The 18,918-nt window shown below is 40.0% G+C and overlaps 1 protein-coding gene across 1 annotated transcript in view; it reads left to right on the forward strand.

Annotated features, from left to right (window-relative positions):
* Positions 1 to 646: 646 nt before the first annotated feature.
* The window catches only part of LOC307258060 (general transcription factor IIF subunit 2-like), a gene marked incomplete at both ends in the record, with an annotated part of 40,807 nt that continues 22,535 nt past the window's right edge, over positions 647 to 18,918 (forward strand). The window contains 4 exons of the mRNA XM_080037454.1: positions 647 to 712; positions 2,019 to 2,092; positions 2,191 to 2,209; positions 2,553 to 2,697. Coding sequence (XP_079893580.1) covers positions 647 to 712; positions 2,019 to 2,092; positions 2,191 to 2,209; positions 2,553 to 2,697 — 304 coding nt within the window. The remainder of the gene's footprint in view (positions 713 to 2,018; positions 2,093 to 2,190; positions 2,210 to 2,552; positions 2,698 to 18,918) is intronic.

The following is an 18,918-nucleotide window of genomic DNA, read 5'->3' on the forward strand; positions in this document are numbered from 1 at the left end:
CAAAACCTTGCACACCTGAGACATTTGTCTTTGACTTGTCATTATGTCTTGTCCTGCAGTTAAATGATAAACTAAGTGTTTAAAGGTCAAATAGTTCTCGTAATTAATCAAGCTGTAAGTATTTCACACAGGCTTCTAGATCAATGTAGCTGCACATATTTAAGGGACTTTCTGTCTGTCTGTCTGTCTGTCTGTCTCTGTGTGTGTGTGTGTGTGTGTGTGTGTGTGTGTGTGTGTGTGTGTGTGTGTGTGTGTGTGTGTGTGTGTGTGTGTGTGTGTGTGTGTGTGTGTGTGTGTGTGTGTGTGTATGTGTGTGTGTAAAAAGAGTACATGCCTGTAGCCTACACAGGACTAAGCCTATAGTCCAGGTAAAGAGAAAGAGAAAGGAAATAAAATAAGGTACAATTGTAGATTATAAAATGTTCTAGCTATAAAAGGTTGTTCACTTAACACACTGTCTGCAGACGTCCTTTGAGTATTTCTATTTCAAAAGTTTTATTTTGAAATAAGCAACAGGAAGTTTTATTTTGTAGTTATTCTTCCTAAATAGGCACAGTGGTACTTGGCTAAATTGAGCTGTTCACGGCACGCGCGTACGTAATACTATTTTCCGTTTAATTTATCAGTAGGCTACACTTCTGAAATTATGTCCAACAAAGCGGAGGTTAATCTCACTGGAGTGAAACAAAGTAATGGCGTGTGGCTTGTTAAGGTTTGTTCACCTGCTGGTAATTCAATTACCAAATTAATCGTTGAAAATAATGAGGGGTCACAAATGAGAATGTTTATCAGCTAACTGGTCTGGTGAAACATGACGGTTTTTGTCACAGGTGTCTTCAGGTGATTTTATTTTTTGCGTAGAACATAGACCCCTTTTGTATTTCAGTTAGGCTAAATAAAAGTTATGTGGTTGTAGCCTGCTGACCAACTTATAATGTATTTTGACCAAATCATTTTGAGCATGTAACCGACAAGATATAGCCTAAATTAGCTAATTTAATGTTAGCTAACGTTATCAGTTTGGCTGATGAAGATGATCGCAGTTTAACTATTTCACCAATGTCCAAATTTACAATTTTCATCTCACAACATTCATCCTAAAATAACTTGTTGAGTATCAAAATACGTTTTGTATCGTGTGTTGAAGTCATCACCGTTTACATAGTCCTACAGTCTGTGGTTGCAACAGGTATCAGATTCAGTTCACCCGTCGAGATCTGCCCCCCTTCTAAAGCCTACTACACTCTAGTACACTCTAGCCCCAGGACCCCCGGAGCGCGCGTTCATGAAAATCTTACCTCCAAGATGCTGTGCTCGTACTACTGATAGGCTACTATGAAGACTACAAAGGCTCAAAATAACTTAATAAAATACTTTAAATATTATTATGCTACAAACTGCAGCTGGCCTTACAAGTAGGCTATAGCCTACTATTCATGCCGTGTGCATGCAATTGGGAACTGTTTCGTCCTAACATTGGGCTTGAATTTTATCCTATTAATTTGATTAGTTCCATCACTGGTTCAAATCATCATATCGGTTTTATTTGTATAGCCCAAATCACAAATACCTCAATGAGTTTCACAGTCCTTACACATGATACCCTTAGACCCTAAGCCAAACACTCAGACCAAAAAAATACCTTTTAATAGGGAAAGAAATGTCGTGGCGAAACTAGGGGATTGTGGGTCAGAACAGTAAATAAAAAGCATGCTGGCTTGCATACTGCAAAATGTGACCGAATGTAGTAATACTGCATTTGACATGATTGTAGTGGTGTGTTGGGACATCCTAAATCTTTTTCTAGTGTACTATATTGCATCGAAGTATGAGTAGCCTATTGGAAAGTGTTAGTTTTGTGCCTTTATGCTCTACACAAGTACCTCAGTGGTACGAGCACAGCGTCTGGGGAGATTTTTTTGGGGAAAAGATCTCGTCAGGTAAACTGAATTTCGGTACAACACCGTCCATCTTAATGATTTAAGTGGCCTCTTTTAAATGACAGTTTCTCTCACCAGGTTCCCAAGTATTTATCTCACCAGTGGGACAAGGCCACGGAAAAGGGAGAAGTTGGAAAGATTACCATTGGAAAGTAGGTTGTGAAAATAAGTGCAGGGTTCTAAATCTTGGCCTCATGATTTCCAGTATCAGTGACTCACAGTTTTTTCTGTCTTCTCATCCATCCGACAGGAGGCAAGGCAAAACAGAGGTGAGATGGCTTCACATAAAACAGCACTGACGGCCTGTAATGTAAACCTGTAACTGACACCTTCACTTTTATTTATTTTTTTGATGATTGTTTTTACCTATTCATACTGCATATACATATATTTTTAGCAACAAATGTATCCATAGTTTATCAGCTTTACTTTTCTTTTTGCTGTTGTTTTACTTTTCCGTCTTTTATTGTATCCCATCCCTACCTTGCTGCTGCATTGCCCTAGTCTCCTCTCGGGGATGAATAATGTACCATCATATAATCTTTTTACCTCCTCTGATGAATCAAATAGTTGTTTGTTGATATGACTATTCAGCAGGACTTTGTATCTCAGGTAAATTTCAGCCTGAGTGAGGAGCTTTCTTCCCTGGAAGCTATGGACGAAAAGGACGCATCACTGAAGGTCCCAAGGGATCATCCCTTTACTATGCAGACCGTGGCTGGACACACCATGGCTGTCTTCAGCCAGAGCAACACAGGTCAGTCTCCAATAAGCTGTTCCAAGCCCTTGTCTCTCAATTAATCAGAATCAGATATTTGGTGACGGCCCAGAGGGTTCATACTGAAAGTGTGCTAAACAAAAGTTTATATTCTGGACGGGCATAATCCAAGACTCTTACTGCCGGTACCTACCTGCAGATAAGGAAGTCTGAAAATGTTTTGAACAATATTAATGTTGTAAAACGTTTGATTTCATTATCAAAAAATTAGTATGTTGACTAATGGTCATTTCCCCTAATAATGTGAAAACTCAAATTTAATTGAGCTGTACATAAATAGCAGGTGTACACACTACACTGTTCAAATCAGTAAAATGTCAAAAGCAATTATGTGCCTTCCAAGGTGCCAGTTCTCAGTAATAACAAAATTACTTCTTCACTCACATTATTTTTCAAGCGTGGCTAAGGGTGAATGTGATTGGCTGCATTGGGAAGACGAACAGCCGCATGTTTAGAGAATACTCCAAACATGGCCGAAGTAATTGACAAAGTAAGTGTGATAACACTAAGAGTGACAGGAATTTACATGACTTGTTAAAATATACAGGAAGGTTTATCAGTGATTTACAAATAATATGCAATAATATATTGCACAAGAAAGGGCTGCTGTTGCTTTGACCCCGAACAAGCAGCTCCGAGTAACATTTAAATATCTTTTAAACAGCCTCATGTTTCCTCTCATAATCATAAATTACCTTTAACAGCAAACGAGACCATCAGTGCAAAGAAAGACGTTTTTATATAGTTTTTATTACTGTGTTTGGTCTGGTCGCACACCCAGTCCGATTTTCAGTTCACGCGTGCATGCTCTATGGTCACATATCTGTATTGGTCTCAGATTTCAGTGTGGCGCAGCAACGCGATTTGAGAAGCCTATCCCTCCAGGTGAGGGAAGGGGAGCGGGAGCCTTGTTAGAGACAGTTATTTGTCGTCATAATGACTGATAACGGGGCTGAACCATCAAAGAAAAAAAAGAAAATGCAATGAAGAAAAGCTAAAAGGGAGAGTGATAGGCGGGCGGGAGGGCGTTGCCAAGCATCGTATACACAATCTCACTGGAGCGAACTAGACTGCAGTGTTTACTCCTAAATGAATGAGCGGTAACCTACTAAAACAAAGTTTACTTTGCCTCACCAGCATCATCAGATGACCATTATTCATCTGAAATAGTAATTATTTACAACAACATAAACACATTACCTCATCGTGATCCATACTAACTGCCGTCTCTCGTTTATTCGCGTGTGAGGACACGGAATCTTTCAGCTCCGTGAGAGGTGACACTGCATCAACTCATTGCAATCAGGTGTGTGTAGCACTGACTGGCATTAGTTGATGCTGTGTCACTAACCACTCTCACGGAGCCGAAAAGAGTCCGGTGCCCTCACACTTTCAACACACGGACATGCACTATATTGCTTCCTGATCATTTGTATCTCGCACGCCCGGCACGAGCTAGAAAACAGCTTCAGTACAGCTGGCGTTGTAAAAATACTACCGTTTTTGTCCAAAGGGGCCGCCAACGTGCAATGTTACTCGTAGTGGCTTTCGATGTAAAATGGACGGCAGACGCAAAGGTAAGTGCATGCTGAGGAAGTGGGACTGTATTGGAGAGCTCAGTGAAGCTCATAAAGGTACAGACATTTACACATGTTGACAGCCGTTTAAATGAATAGGAAAGTTCATTATGTTTACAGTTAAAATGAGAGATGCTGTGATTTGTGTAATTAGAATTGAAAGTGATAGGTTTATTTGGCTGCCGTAGTGAACAGGAAGGGGGCACTGGGTTCAAACCATAATGCCTATGGAAAACTCTAGATTGTGTTTTTACTCCCATGGTTCAGCTAATCAGTGCATCCAAGGTCCATTTGATACAATAATCAATTGTGTTTTCAGTTGTATTACTCTGTAAATAAATCAGGGTCATGTCCATGTTGTGTTGCCAGGTGCCAGTGAGGACCAGAAAGGGAACTTGTTATGTATAGACTAGGACATTGGTTTGAATGATAAAAACGGCGCAAACAGGAAAACATTAAAATAATTTTCTCATTAAGCAGCTCTTGAAACAGCATAACAAGATAGAGGCAAATCTGTTTAGCACATGAATTTGATTATGTCTGTCAGTAGAGCACGTAGCAAGAGAAAAATGATGATGCACTAGGGAGAAGAATACTACACTTTTGTTTTAGTAGATGTCAGTAAGGACAAATAATCACTTAACTTACTCTTAATTTTTCTTGAATTCTGGGAACGTTCATAGAGGTGTAAGATTTTCAATATTATTAATATTATAATATGTTCTCTCTCAGCGCGAAGGACAATCCCCCGCTCGGGGTGGACATGTTTGCTCACCGACCGTGGCCAAACACACTCCTACAGTGGCTTGAAAAAGTATTCGTACCTCTTGAACTTTTCCACATTTTGTCACGTAGCAACCACAAACGTACATTTATTTTATTGGGATTTCATGTAATAGACCAACACAAAGTGGCACATCATTGTGAAGTGGAAGGAAAATGAAACATGGTTTTAAAAAATGTTTATAAATAAAAAACTGAAATATGTGGCGTGCATAAGTATTCAGCCGCCCTGGGTCAATACATTGTCGAACCACCTATCGCTGCAATTACAGCTCCAAGTCTATTGGGGTATGTCTCTACCAGCTTTGCAAATCTACAGACTGACATTTTTGCCCATTCTTCTTTGCAAAATAGCTCGAGCTTCAGATTCAGCTTTCAGTCAGATTGGATGGAAAGCGTCTGTGAACAGCAATTTTGAAGTCTTTCCAGATATTCTCAATTGTATTTAGGTCTGGACTTTGACTGGGCTATTCTAACACATGCATATGCTTTGATCTAAACCATTCCATAGTACAGGGGTTTTCAAAGTGTGAGAGAGTGAGCCCACCCCCAGAGAACAAATTTCAGCAGAATTTTTTTTTTGCTAAATCCCTGCGTGTTTTGAAAGATCTTTTAATTATTTTACAAATTTAAACATATTTTTGAAACATTCTAAACATTTTTGTGCGTTTTTAAACAATTTTTTTAATACATTTTAACATCTTAATACAGTGTTTTAATCCTGCTTCCTTTAAGAATGAATAGTAGTGACTGAGTGTGCAGCACAGTGAGAAAGATAGGCAGACAGACTTGCCCAAATTATTGACCAGTTAAATGTCATTCACACACCCAGTGTTTTTTCGCTAATGCCTCCAATGTCCTGCTGGAGGAAAATAGTAGCCAGTGCAGAACCAGACCTTCCTAGGGACCCCCGGGAGATTTTTTTTCACCTTTTTAAAGTGAAATGCGTGAATCTGGTGCACTTTGAGAGGAAAATTAAAAAGCTAAATATGAGGAATTTTGTGTGAACAAATAATTTGGAGACACTGGGTCTGATGAATTATAAGGTATTGAAGGATGGATTTTGGATTATGGATTTTCCATAAAAATATAAATTTAAATAAAAAAAATTATGCAGGGTCCTCTGGGTTTGGCTTGGTGCTCTTTTTCTTTAAATGAGACATATTTTTCTGTAACATAATGAATGCATTTAAATGCAGTGAGAGGAACGAAGCAGAAGAACTCTTGTCCAGCTATGCCGTGATCTTAATATAAAAAAAAATAAAAAAATGTTTTTTTTTCACAATTTGTTGTTTTTTTCACATATTCATCCGTGCCCCCCCCCCCCCCCCCCTGCCATAACCCCACAGTTTGAAAACCACTGCCATAGTAGATATGGCTGTATGTTTAGGGTAGATGTCCTGCTGGAAGGTGAGGCTCTGCCCCAGTCTCAAGTCTGTTGCAGACTCTAACAGGTTTTTCTGCCCTGTATTTGGCTCCATCCATCTTCCCATCAACGCTTACCAGCTTCCCCTTCCCTGCTGAAGAAAAGCAACCCCACAGCATGATGCTGCCACCACCATGTTTCATGGTGGGGATGGTGTGTTCAGGGTGGTGTGCAGTGTTAGTTTTCCGCCACACGTTGCATTTTGCATTATGGCCAAAAACTTAAATTTTGGTCTCATCTGACCAGAACACCTTCCTCCAACCCTTGCCACAAGCCATTCGGGGGACACAGGATATTCAGATTTGACCAAACTTTAAGTGTTTGGCCTAAATGCAATGTGTGGCGGAAAACTAACACTGCACATCACCCTGAACACACCACCCCTACCGTGACACATGGTGGTGGCAGCATCATGTTGTGGGGGTCCTTTTCTTCAGCAGGGACAGGGAAGCTGGTCAGAGTTGATAGAAAGATGGATGGATCCAAATACAGGGCAGAAAAACATGTTAGATTCTGCAAACGACTTGAGACTGGGTGGAGGTTCACCTTCAAGGAGGACAACTACCCTAAACATACAGCCATATCTCCAATGGAATGCTTTAGATCAAAGCATAGTCATGTGTTAGAATAGCCCAGTCAAAGTCCAGACCTTAATACAATTGAGAATATCTGGAAAGACTTGAAAATTGACGCTTTCCATCCAATCTGACGCTGAATCTGAAGCTCGGGCTAGTTTGCAAAGAAGAATGGGCAAAAATATCTGTCTGTAGATTTGCAAAGCTGGTAGAGACATACCCCAATAGATTTGGAGCTGGAATTGCAGAGATAGGTGGTTCTACAACGTATTGCCTCAGGGGGGCTGAATAATTTTGCACGCCACACCTGTCAGTTTTTTATTTATAAAAAAAATTGTAAATCATATTTCATTTTCATTCCACTTCACAATTATGAGCCACTTTTCATTGGTTTATCACATGAAATCCCAATGAAATAAATGTATGTGTGTGGTTGTAACGTGACAAAATGTGGAAAAGTTCAAGGGGTATGAATACTTTTTCAAGCCACTGTATATGCTTTCACACCCGTCCCTCTGATTCCCCAAGTCTTGGACCGAGTCCAAGAGGAGCGGTTGTCTAGGATTCTCATAGGTCAAATGGCACTATAGAAGTGCGATTAATCTGCGTTAATATTTTTAACGCATTTTTTTTTCTGTGATTAATTAATCAAAATGAACGCGTTAATTTCACACACCTAATATAGCCTTTATATATATTTATTGCTGGATAGTTCTTTAGTTTTTGCTGTACCTTTATAAACTGACAACCGAGTGTATAACCACAGCCTAAATGAAAGGAAATTGAAATTTCAGCATCTTAGTGCCATGACCATAGATGAGCTACATGTCATTTTCAATCACCTGTGCCTCAAAACTGTAGTGAAAATTTAAATGAAGCTTTCTCTATCTGAGGGCGTCCTATGGCCTCAAGGTTTATTATTCCATCATCGCCCTCATGTACTTTAGATTCACCCACACTTGCATGTGCATTAATACCTCCTACATGTGATAATGGATTACCCTGTTTTTCTCTTTCAAGGTTTCTCTTCTTTCTATTACCCTCAGTCTTTTATTCTCACACAAAACAGCAACATTTCAAAAGGTTCTGCTCTGAAATTCCCAGCAAAAAAGATGTTCAAAATCAGTATAATATTCTCAAGTTTGAGAATGTGGAAATATGGCATTTAGGAGGCATACAGACCCTTCTCTTACAGGTGTGTATTCTCCAGATGGGCCGGCTTGGCTGTGAAATTGTACCGAAAACAAGATGTAGGATAATGCTGTCACAGATGTGGTGGCATGTAATCAATATCAATATTATCTTACCAACACTCAGCTCCACCCCCAAAATGACCACAGGATATTATAGTCTCCCACTCAGTTTTCTACAGTCTTGTTCTCTTGCAAAGACACACACAGCCAAAATCAAGAAGTGTATCATCATCTTTTCCTAATTTTGTTATGCCAAGGTGGAGCTAATGGAAATCGTAAAAACGTCTCACAAAGCTAACCTTTGCGGTATAATAACTGCAACAAAGTAGCCTAGAGAGAGAAAAACTAAAAGTCTGAATGATCTTGGTTCTTAAAATATTAAAATTTTACTTCGATTGTTTTGTGACCAAACAAAGTATAACATACATTCTCTCTAAACACCCAAATAGGCTAGGCCAGTTTGTCCTATGTCATAAGAAAAAAGGTAATCCAGCCAGAAACATGGCGTCTGATCCCTATATTACAAAAATTTCAAACTGTTTTGATACGTTCCTCCACCTCCTATTAGTATTTAATCTGCCATCAATAGTGAGAGGTTGCCAAGTAACAGTCAGGGATTGATACGTACACGGCCGGCGTCTGACATGGCTTTTGTACCGTAAGGCTGCTAGCTAAATGTTCCATTATTTTCCTTCTGCTTTGTTCCGGCAAGGACCGGGTATTGATTAAGAGGTTGCTAAGCAACAGGCATCGTTGCCAAAGAAGCATTCAGGGGAGAACAGAAAGCCAGATGTAATATACTACTGTTACAGTAAGACTTTCCTTCAGCTGCCTTTCCAAACATCGAGTCCTTCAAAAACTCAAAACAGATTACATTTATTACTCTGTGAGGCACTTTGAACACCAGTTTTAATAAAACAATGTGCTTTGCTTTGTCTTGTATATCAAGCACACGATTTGACTAGAAAACTGAAACTTTGTATGCCACCCCAAAAATGATGTAAAAGCATTTATTTTTAAATGTTTAATGTATAGAATAGACAATTTGCCATACCTAAACCTTTTATTTTAAATCTAAGAATCTAAAAACTAAAAGAAAGCCGCAATACCTTTTTCTCCTGAAATGATGCTGCCACAACTTTATATTACTGTTGTCTTCTACTGTCTTGTTATAAGTTACTTAAACAGATTAGATAATATTACTTTTATTATTTTGTTTTTTAAAACCTTTATATTTGTCTATGAAGAGCACATTTGACTCATTGAATCGATTCTCAGTTTTATAAAATAAGAAATGATCTGACTACTTATGTAATATTTTGTCCAGACTACTAAATAGAATCCTGTTTAGGAGATGATGAAGTAAAAACACATTCTGTTGTGTAAGTAATTGTTCTTAACATTAATTCATACATCATTATGTACTCTTTCGTATAGTGATCTCTATGAAGAGCAAAAACTTAGATATTATGCTTCATCGGGACTGCATTGGGTTTAAAAATGTTTATCTGACAGTGCTGAAAACACAAGCAAATAACCCCTCAAGTAACATTAGGCTTTTTATATAAAATATTGCTAATCTTTCATTGGTGCACAGAAAAATGTGAAATCACTTTTAACCATATCGTCCCCACCCACCTTACAATCATAATTTACATCCAGAAATCTCTCATGTAAAACAACCAAACCTTTTCTAAATTGGGTAGAAATATTTATAATGGAGGACTCAATGCTCATAATAAGAGATCTATTGAAAACGTTGTGCCTCTGACTAGTGTCTCCATAGCAGTGGCTACTGAGGCTCTTGTGTTTTGAAGTATATTAGAGCTATCTGCCATTCCTTTCTCTGAAAAAGTTTAAATGATGGAAACCGTAGTGGATGGAAACTTAATAATTAGCCAACCAAGTACATGAAACATCTGCTAAATTTGGATGAAAATCTGCTGGTAACACACTCTTGAAACAGGGGGTAAATAGTTTCAGAACTAGAAGCTTCTCACTTGACAACTATATATTTAAGATGTGTTCATGGTGCACATCCTTTTAAATTCACAAACAACACAGGACCTTTTTCATTGCTTACGAAAGCAGAGATTTGGGCTGCAATTAAAATCTGGCAATCAGGCCAAATATAAGTAGCCAAAATTCCATGATGTGGTGGTGTAGTTCGTTTGAAAGGGGTGAATTGCGGCCATCCTGATATGTTATTTCTTAAAATCTCTGTGTGCTATCATAATGCAAAACCCATTGGAATTGTGCAATGCTGTAGGATCCTGGGCAGACTGCCGTAGGTGTTTTATTGAAGGAGGGTGGCTAGCTTAGCTTTCTGGGTTGATTCCAATGTGGCTCATGACTCACGGAGGGTTTGAAGAGGGATCTCTCTTGACTGGATAACTCCCTTGAAAAGCATTACTTTGTAGCCAGACGACATTAACAATGCAGGCTTTCAGGACTAAATCTGACTTCATTCACAAGTCAGATGTCGACAGCCCACAGCATGAATTGCTGGCATTCATCAACAGCTTCCAGCATTTCCTCTTTCCGTAGTAAAAGTTTTGTATGAGTAGGCCGGGCTGTTTCCGTGGCTGATGTCAAAAGGCAGTCTTGGGTGTTTTTCTTGGAGAGTTGAGTCTGTTCTGCCTTGTTAACCCAATGGGAGGCTTCAGAGTTCTTGTGACGGAGAGCCCGATCCTCCTGGGCACACTCGCTGTCAGAGCTGGTGGAAGCTGTCAGCTGTCTCCTGTTGCACTGCTCTCTCACAGCACTACCAGAAATTACATAGGCCTATTCCATTCTCGAAATATGGGCATCATAGATAGTGTTGGCACTGCATTCATAGCCACCCTGACATTTGTCTTGCAGCGTTGATTCATCCATGGAATTAATTTGAGCTCCTCCGCTCTTGGCAGATAACTCCATCTCATTTTTATACAATTCCACACATTAACACTAACAGCGACACATAGAGACTATAAAAAGACACTGTTTATGATCAACACTTCATACATTTTAAAGCTCCCATATTGTGCAAATGCACTTTTCCGATGTTTTTGAACATAATTATGGGTCTACGGTGTGCCTACAGACTGCCAAAGTATCAAAAAAAAGAAAGCTCTCTCCTTTTCTCACTCTCCCCTTTTCTGAACCCTCCACCTCTCCACCCAATATACTCCAGTCAGAATTCTCCCCGTTTCTGATGTCAAAAACTGGAAAGCCAGAAGCTTCCACTGTGCAGTCCACCATTTCTTATTGGTCCACGGCCCCGAGATCCTTTCGAAAAATATTCCTTCACCCCCATGTTGTTTGCTTGTTGCTAAGCGACAAGATGCCTGTAGTACGGCAAAACATGATGAATGTTGCATAATACACTAATTTATCTTAACTACAGCAGCCTCGTTTTTAATAACACAACGGATAGGAAGCTACTTGTGCTTTTTTCAAACAGTGAAACTGAAATAAATGTTTTTATTGGTATTTTTGCCTGACTGGTGTATAGCTATTAGCTTTGGGACAAGCATTCAGCTTTTGCTCATTAAAACATATTTCTATTCCCCACACCAGTCTGGAAATGCCTCGTTTTTAATAGGACAAAGGATTGGAAGGTATACTGAAGAAGTCTGACTTTGAAGATAATTTAAAATCACTGATTTTAGTGGTATTGTTAGCAGCTAGCTCCCGAGCTAGCTTCGCAGTAGCCACCATCTTTTGCAGCATTTTTATTGTGAACATGCCGTTTCCATTAGCGTGTGGCTGTCAGTGCATCTGTATGAACATAGTCTTTCATGTAGACAAGGATAGGTCATGTCAAACTGTTCAAAGTGCGTTACTAGCACTAGACTTGGTTCTTCTCATGGGTAGGCTAAACCTAACTGTGCTAACAGGCGATACGTCATCATTGTTTACAAACAGACAGAGGGCGAGGCGTATCTGGCTTCGCTTTCGGACAGGGGGCGGGGGGAGCTCAAAGATTGTATATTTACGAGGGGAGCTGCAGCTCTTTTTAAAAAATAGGCCATTGTGAGATTAGGTGAGCATCAGCATAGTACAATAAATTATCTGAAAGTTTTTTTCAGCAAACAATTGAAGAAAAACGTATTAGGGACCACTAAGACCATATAATATGGTGTATAATTGAACCGAAAAGTGTATAATATGGGAGCTTTAAGGTTCAGGGGCCGTATTCACAAAACATTTTAAGGCTAAGAGTAGGTCCTAATGTGCTGATTTAGGAGTAACTCTCAAAAATAAGGGGCGTTTCACTCCTAATTTTAGGACTCCTAACTTTTTAAGATAAGTGTAATTCACAAAACATTTTAGCGCTAAAACTAGCTCCTAAATCTATGAAAAACTAGGAGTCCTCGAGAGGACTTAATAGCTGTAAGGGTTTAATGATCTTAGTAAAGCTATATTTAGAAAGTATAGACACATTTATATTTATATAAAATAAATAATATTTATTAAGTTCCTTTTCCTGCAGTTGCTTTGGGTTTAGGATGCACTGAAAGTTACTGTTGGTGTCACGTTTGGGTTTAACTTGTTACTAGAGTAGGCGTATATGTGTCGCTTCGCAGCATCTCCTCCATTCCACAGGTCCGCTACTGTATAGTTGCACGTCTCGCCTTTTTCCTTCCGCATGCACTTTACCATTTCGCCGGCTGTTGTTTCTAAATTGTGAATTTCCTGTCTGACAATTGCTGCATAGTCCGCCGTTGAGAGAAATACAGTGAGAGTGCATGGCGTGCAGCTGTTCGATGAGGATATTTTTTCCGATTCAAATCATTGTAAAATTTCAAATAAATAGACCTATGTGGCGCTATTGTAGGTTAATTGTGAACAAATGTGTGGGAAACCCTGCAGTATCTTGGTTTCATGTTAAATCAGTGTCACTTGTCATTAATTGTATATAAAAACTCTTTACTTTAATACAGCGACACAATATGGATATCTCCCACAGTGTTTCTATCTTAAAGTCACTCTTAGCTCTCATTCCCTCTCAGCCTATCACTGTGGGCATAGAAGGTATGAACATGACATCATCCATAGCAACAGGGTCAACCCCACCCTCTAGTCTTAGCTTAGGAGTCCCTCCCATTCCTTAGTAAAAGTTGGTCTTATCAGCTTTGTGAATAGGTTTTAAGAAATTGCTCCTTACTAAGAACTTTTAGTGCTCCTTAGGAGTACCCTTAGCGCTAAGATAAAACGTTTTGTGAATACGGCCCCTGATGTATTAATACATTGGACAGGTTATTATTATTATTATTATCTGTTTTGTCAAACACAAATTCACTTTGTAAAAAATGTAATCTTCAATATACTGCCTGTTTAGCTTAAACATAACATGTCAAAAGGTTCCTTGATGAGAAGTGAGGAAGGCAAGCATGTCAGTCTTATTGTCACCAAACTGGGAAAAGAGCTGCTTTAAATCACTGAAATGTAGGAAATATGTTTGCAGTTTTCCAGCACCCAGGAAGCATGAATATTAAGTGGGCAGGGACATAATTTGTACATTTGAACTACTGTATTTTACCAATTCATAAAAGTCTAAATATGTGGATTAAAAATGGTTGCTGGCACCCTACAGGTTTCCCAAATCTTATCCCACGTTTGTTTTTCCATTTGTAAAACACAGGGCTGAATCACTGTAAATCAAGGCCTACTTTTATTCTCAGAAATGCATGTTATCGCCCATGGTGAAAATAGCACCGTATGGCAGCACTTGTTTAGCTAGAAAAACGTCATCCGTGTTCCAATTTCTGTTTCGCCTCTTGAAAACAAAGGTTTGTCCAACCCCTGCTGTGCTCCCACACAAGAGCCACGTGACACCCAGAATAATGATAGAGGGCTAAAGCGTGATGCTCTGTCGCCAGTAGATACGATGTGAGTCTCTGTCAGTAGGTTGTTGAAAGACTGAAAATGTTACAGTGAAGCACAATGTACGAAAGTGTGTGAGAAGTAACCTTGTTAAGTCATGTTTTCCATTAAGCTGCAGATGCAAAGTGTTGAGCTGTTTGGCTCTGTCAGGACCCTGTCTCCTCTGTCTCCAGAGCCCATTATGTTAATCGTAATGTCATGTCTCCTACTGCATTAGTTTTAACTCCTATGGGCCTTTTAGACTTTAACAAGGCAAAATGGACTCAAAGTATTTATACACTCACCGGCCACTTTATTAGGTACACCTGTTCAATGGGCTGTAAAAACAAAAAGCTAATCAGCCAATCACGTGGCAGAAATGTAATGAAAAAAGGGGGTTCAAGTGACTTTGAACATGGCATGGTTCATGGTGCATGGCAGGATGAATCCATACTTTCATGTTGTTTACGCCAAATTCTGAACCTGCCATCTGAATGTTGCAATTGAAATCAAGACTCATCAGACCAGGCATGATTTTTCAATCGTCTATTGTCCAATATTGGTGATCCTGTGAGAATTGTAGCCTCAGTTTCCTGTTTTTAGCTGACAGGAGTGGCACCTGGTGGGGCCTTCTGCTGCTGTAGCCCATCTCCTTCAGGTTGGTCATGTTTTGCATTTAGAGATGGTACCCTGGTTGTAACGAGTGGTTATTTGAGTTACTGTTGCCTATTCTATCATCTCTAACCAGTGTGCCCATCTGACCACTGACCTCTGACTTCCACAACGCATTTTACGTCCTCACAAATGCCGCTCACTGGAATTTTTTTCTTTTTCGGGCCATTCTCTGTAAACCCTAGAGATGGTTTAGAGTAACCAGTCTGCCCCAGGGCAGCTGTGGCTACTCTCGTAGTTTACCACCACCGGTATGACTGAGTGTGAACGAATTGAACCAGGAAATGTAAAGCGTCTTTGAGTGCCTAGGCAAAAAAGCGCTATATAAAACCTATCAATTATTATTATTATTAAAAAAATCCCAGTAGATCAGCAGTTTCTGAAATACTCATAACAGCCCTTCTAGCACCTTCAACATTGCCATGTTCAAAGTCACTTAAAACCCCTTTCTTACCCATTCTGATGCTCGGTTTTAACTTCAATAAGTTGTTCTGTCCAGGGGCTGTATTCACAAAACATTTTATCTTAGCGCAAAGAGTACTTCTAAGGAGCTCTAAAAGTTCTTAGTAAGGAGTAATTTCTTAAAACCTATTCACAAAGCTGATAAGACCAACTTTTACTAAGGAATGGGAGGGACTCCTAAGCTAAGACTAGACCCTGTTGCTATGGATGATGTCATGTTCATACCTTCTATGCCCACAGTGATTGGCTGAGAGGGAATGAGAGCTAAGAGTGAATTTAAGATAGAAACACTGTATTAAAGTAAAGAGTTTTTATATACAATTAATGACAAGTGACACTGATTTAACATGAAACCAAGATACTGCAGGGTTTCGCACACATTCGTTCACAATTAACCTACAATAGCGCCACATAGGTCTATTAATTTTAAATTTTACAATGATTTGAATCGGAAAAAATATCCTCATTGAACAGCTGCACAAGTTAAACCCAAACATGACACCAACAGTAACTTTCAGTGCTTCGTAAACCGACAGCAACTGCAAGAAAAGGAACTTAATAAATATTTTTTTATATAAATATAATAAATATAAATGTGTCTATACTTTCTAAATATAGCTTTACCAAGATCATTACACCCTTACAGCTATTAAGGTACCTTTTGTAAAGCTCACTAGCATTACATTTCTCCAAAACACCATCAAATGATTGTCTGTGATTTACTCTTAGTGACTTAGGACACCTCTCGAGGACTCCTAGCTTTTCACAGATTTAGGAGCTAGTTTTAGCGCTAAAATGCTTTGTGAATTACACTTATCTTAAAACGTTAGGAGTCCTAAAATTAGGAGTGAAACGCCCCTTATTTTTGAGAGTTACTCCTAAATCAGCACATTAGGACCTACTCTTAGCCTTAAAGATCTCCTATTATACTACTTTTCTGGTCTTAATTTCTTGTTACAAACTGCTATAGAGCAACCTGACACGAATCACATCACAAAAAACCATGTAGATTTTCGGGACACTCTTCCTCTCACCCTAGCGCGCACAGCAGTAACTCTCCACACTCGGCTTTGTGCTTCTCCGCCCCCTCCTGCAAACCCCACTCCGTTGTGATTGGTTAACTTCCTTCTGGAACAATTTCAGCAGCGCGCGGGCAGATTTGAGAGCAGGAAGGTGGGGGCATGGCCGGAGCTTGCCTGAGCAGCACGTTACCATACATGGAAAAATCCGGAATCGTGACGACACGATGGCAGGAAATTTGAACCGATTTGAACACGTGATTTCTCGACCGGCTGCCCTAGTGTTTAGCGCTCTGCACAGCCACCCCAGACTGTCAGCAGGGAATACGTCTAAATGCATGTACCTAATTATTTGATACGCTAGTCTGGTTAAACATGACTATAAATCATTATAACAACGTTTATAGGTCATAAAAGTCGAAAAGTATAATGGGTCCACCCTGGTCTACATGCCTTAATGCATTGAGTTTCTGCCATGTGATTGGCTGATCACATGGCATATATATGTGTTAACAAGAAATTTAACTGTTGTACCTAATAAAGTGGCAGGTGAGTGTATATATGTGTGTGTATATATATATATATATATATATATATACACACACGCAAAAGATTCCTGAGGCTTGGTTCATTACTCAAAACCGCAATCATGGGTAAGACTGCTGTCCAGAAGGTCATCATTGACACCCTCAAGCAAGAGGGTAAGACACAGAAATAAATTTCTGAGCGAATAGGCTGTTCCCAGAGTGCTGTATCAAGGCACCTCAGTGGGAAGTCTGTGGGAAGGAAAAAGTGTGGCAGAAAACGCTGCACAACCAGAAGAGGTGACCGGACCCTGAGGAGGATTGTGGAGAAGGGCCGATTCCAGACCTTGGGGGACCTGTGGAAGCAGTGGACTGAGTCTGGAGTTGAAACATCCAGAGCCACCGTGCACAGGCGTGTGCAGGAAATGGGCTACAGGTGCCGCATTCCCCAGGTCAAGCCACTTTTGAACCAGAAACAGCGGCAGAAGCGCCTGACCTGGGCTACAGAGAAGCAGCACTGGACTGTTGCTCAGTGGTCCAAAGTACTTTTTTCGGATGAAAGCAAATTTTGCATGTCATTCGGAAATCAAGGTGCCAGAGTCTGGAGGAAGACTGGGGAGAAGGAAATGCCAAAATGCCTGAAGTCCAGTGTCAAGTACCCACAGTCAGTGATGGTCTGGGGTGCCATGTCAGCTGCTGGTGTTGGTCCACTGTGTTTTATCAAAGGCAGGGTCAATGCAGCTAGCTATCAGGAGATGTTGGAGCACTTCATGCTTCCATCTGCTGAAAAGCTTTATGGAGATGAAGATTTCATTTTTCAACAAGACCTGGCACCTGCTCACAGTGCCAAAACCACTGGTAAATGGTTTACTGACCATGGTATTACTGTGCTCAATTGGCCTGCCAACTCTCCTGACCTGAACCCCATAGAGAATCTGTGGGATATTGTGAAGAGGAAGTTGAGAGACACCAGACCCAACACTGTGGATGAGCTTAAGGCCGCTATCGAAGCATCCTGGGCCTCCATAACACCTCAGCAGTGCCACAGGCTGATTGCCTCCATGCCACGCCGCATTGAAGCAGTCATTTCTGCGAAAGGATTCCCGACCAAGTATTGAGTGCATAACTGAACATAATTATTTGAAGGTTGACTTTTTTGTATTAAAAACACTTTTCTTTTATTGGTCGGATGAAATAGGCTAATTTTTTGAGATAGGGATTTTTGGTTTTTCTTTACTTTTTTGCCAAAATCATCAATATTAAAACAATAAAAGCCTTGAACTACTTCAGTTGTGTGTAATGAATCTAAAATATATGAAAGTCTAATGTTTATCAGTACATTACAGAAAATATTGAACTTTATCACAATATGCTAATTATATGAGAAGGACCTGTATATACAGAGCATCTGTCCTCAGTGATGAGTACTTTGCGCCCTACGACAAATAAACTGTGGTATGCTATGCACACAATACATCATTAACCATTGCTCAGATGCACACATCACCTGTCAGTTGCAGCTTCTAATGGCATGTTGTCAATAGTGTGTGTGGTTTACCGCTTTCACACAGTCTGAAGGAGGGGTGCAAATTGGCTCTGATTTCCTCCTCCACCTCTTTCTGTCTCTACGTTTTTATGATCTACTGTCTATATTATTGGATGTTTTTTTCTTTTTTTAAGATTTAAAAAGACGACAGAGATGAAACGCTGCCTCTATTGGGTGAGCTGAAAGTGGATTTGGAAAGGGTCAGACCTCCTCTCCACCTCCTTCATCACCAAGTCCCTCTCTCTCTCTCCCTCACCACCCCTCCCCTGCCATTGCCTTTCTCTCTAGAGCTGAAAGATAAAAATCTGAGCTATGTTAGTTATTTTCTAGCCAACTGAACCACACGACTACACACACCATTGCAGTAAGGAGGGGTTGTGTGTGTTAGAGAGAGAAAAAGAGCAGCTTGTGTGTGTGTGTGTATGTGTGACACGAAGCGGTGGAATTTGCCTGGCAACAGGTGAAAAGACAGTGCTGAGACGGTTTTTGATAGTGGTATGATTTGAGTTGTCTTGCTCTCTCCTCTTTCTCTGCCTGCACCTCCTGCCTCCCTCATCATCGAAAGCTGCCTTT

Source organism: Ammodytes marinus (assembly GCF_949987685.1).
Source record: "Ammodytes marinus genome assembly, chromosome: 12".
Lineage (NCBI taxonomy): Eukaryota > Metazoa > Chordata > Actinopteri > Uranoscopiformes > Ammodytidae > Ammodytes > Ammodytes marinus.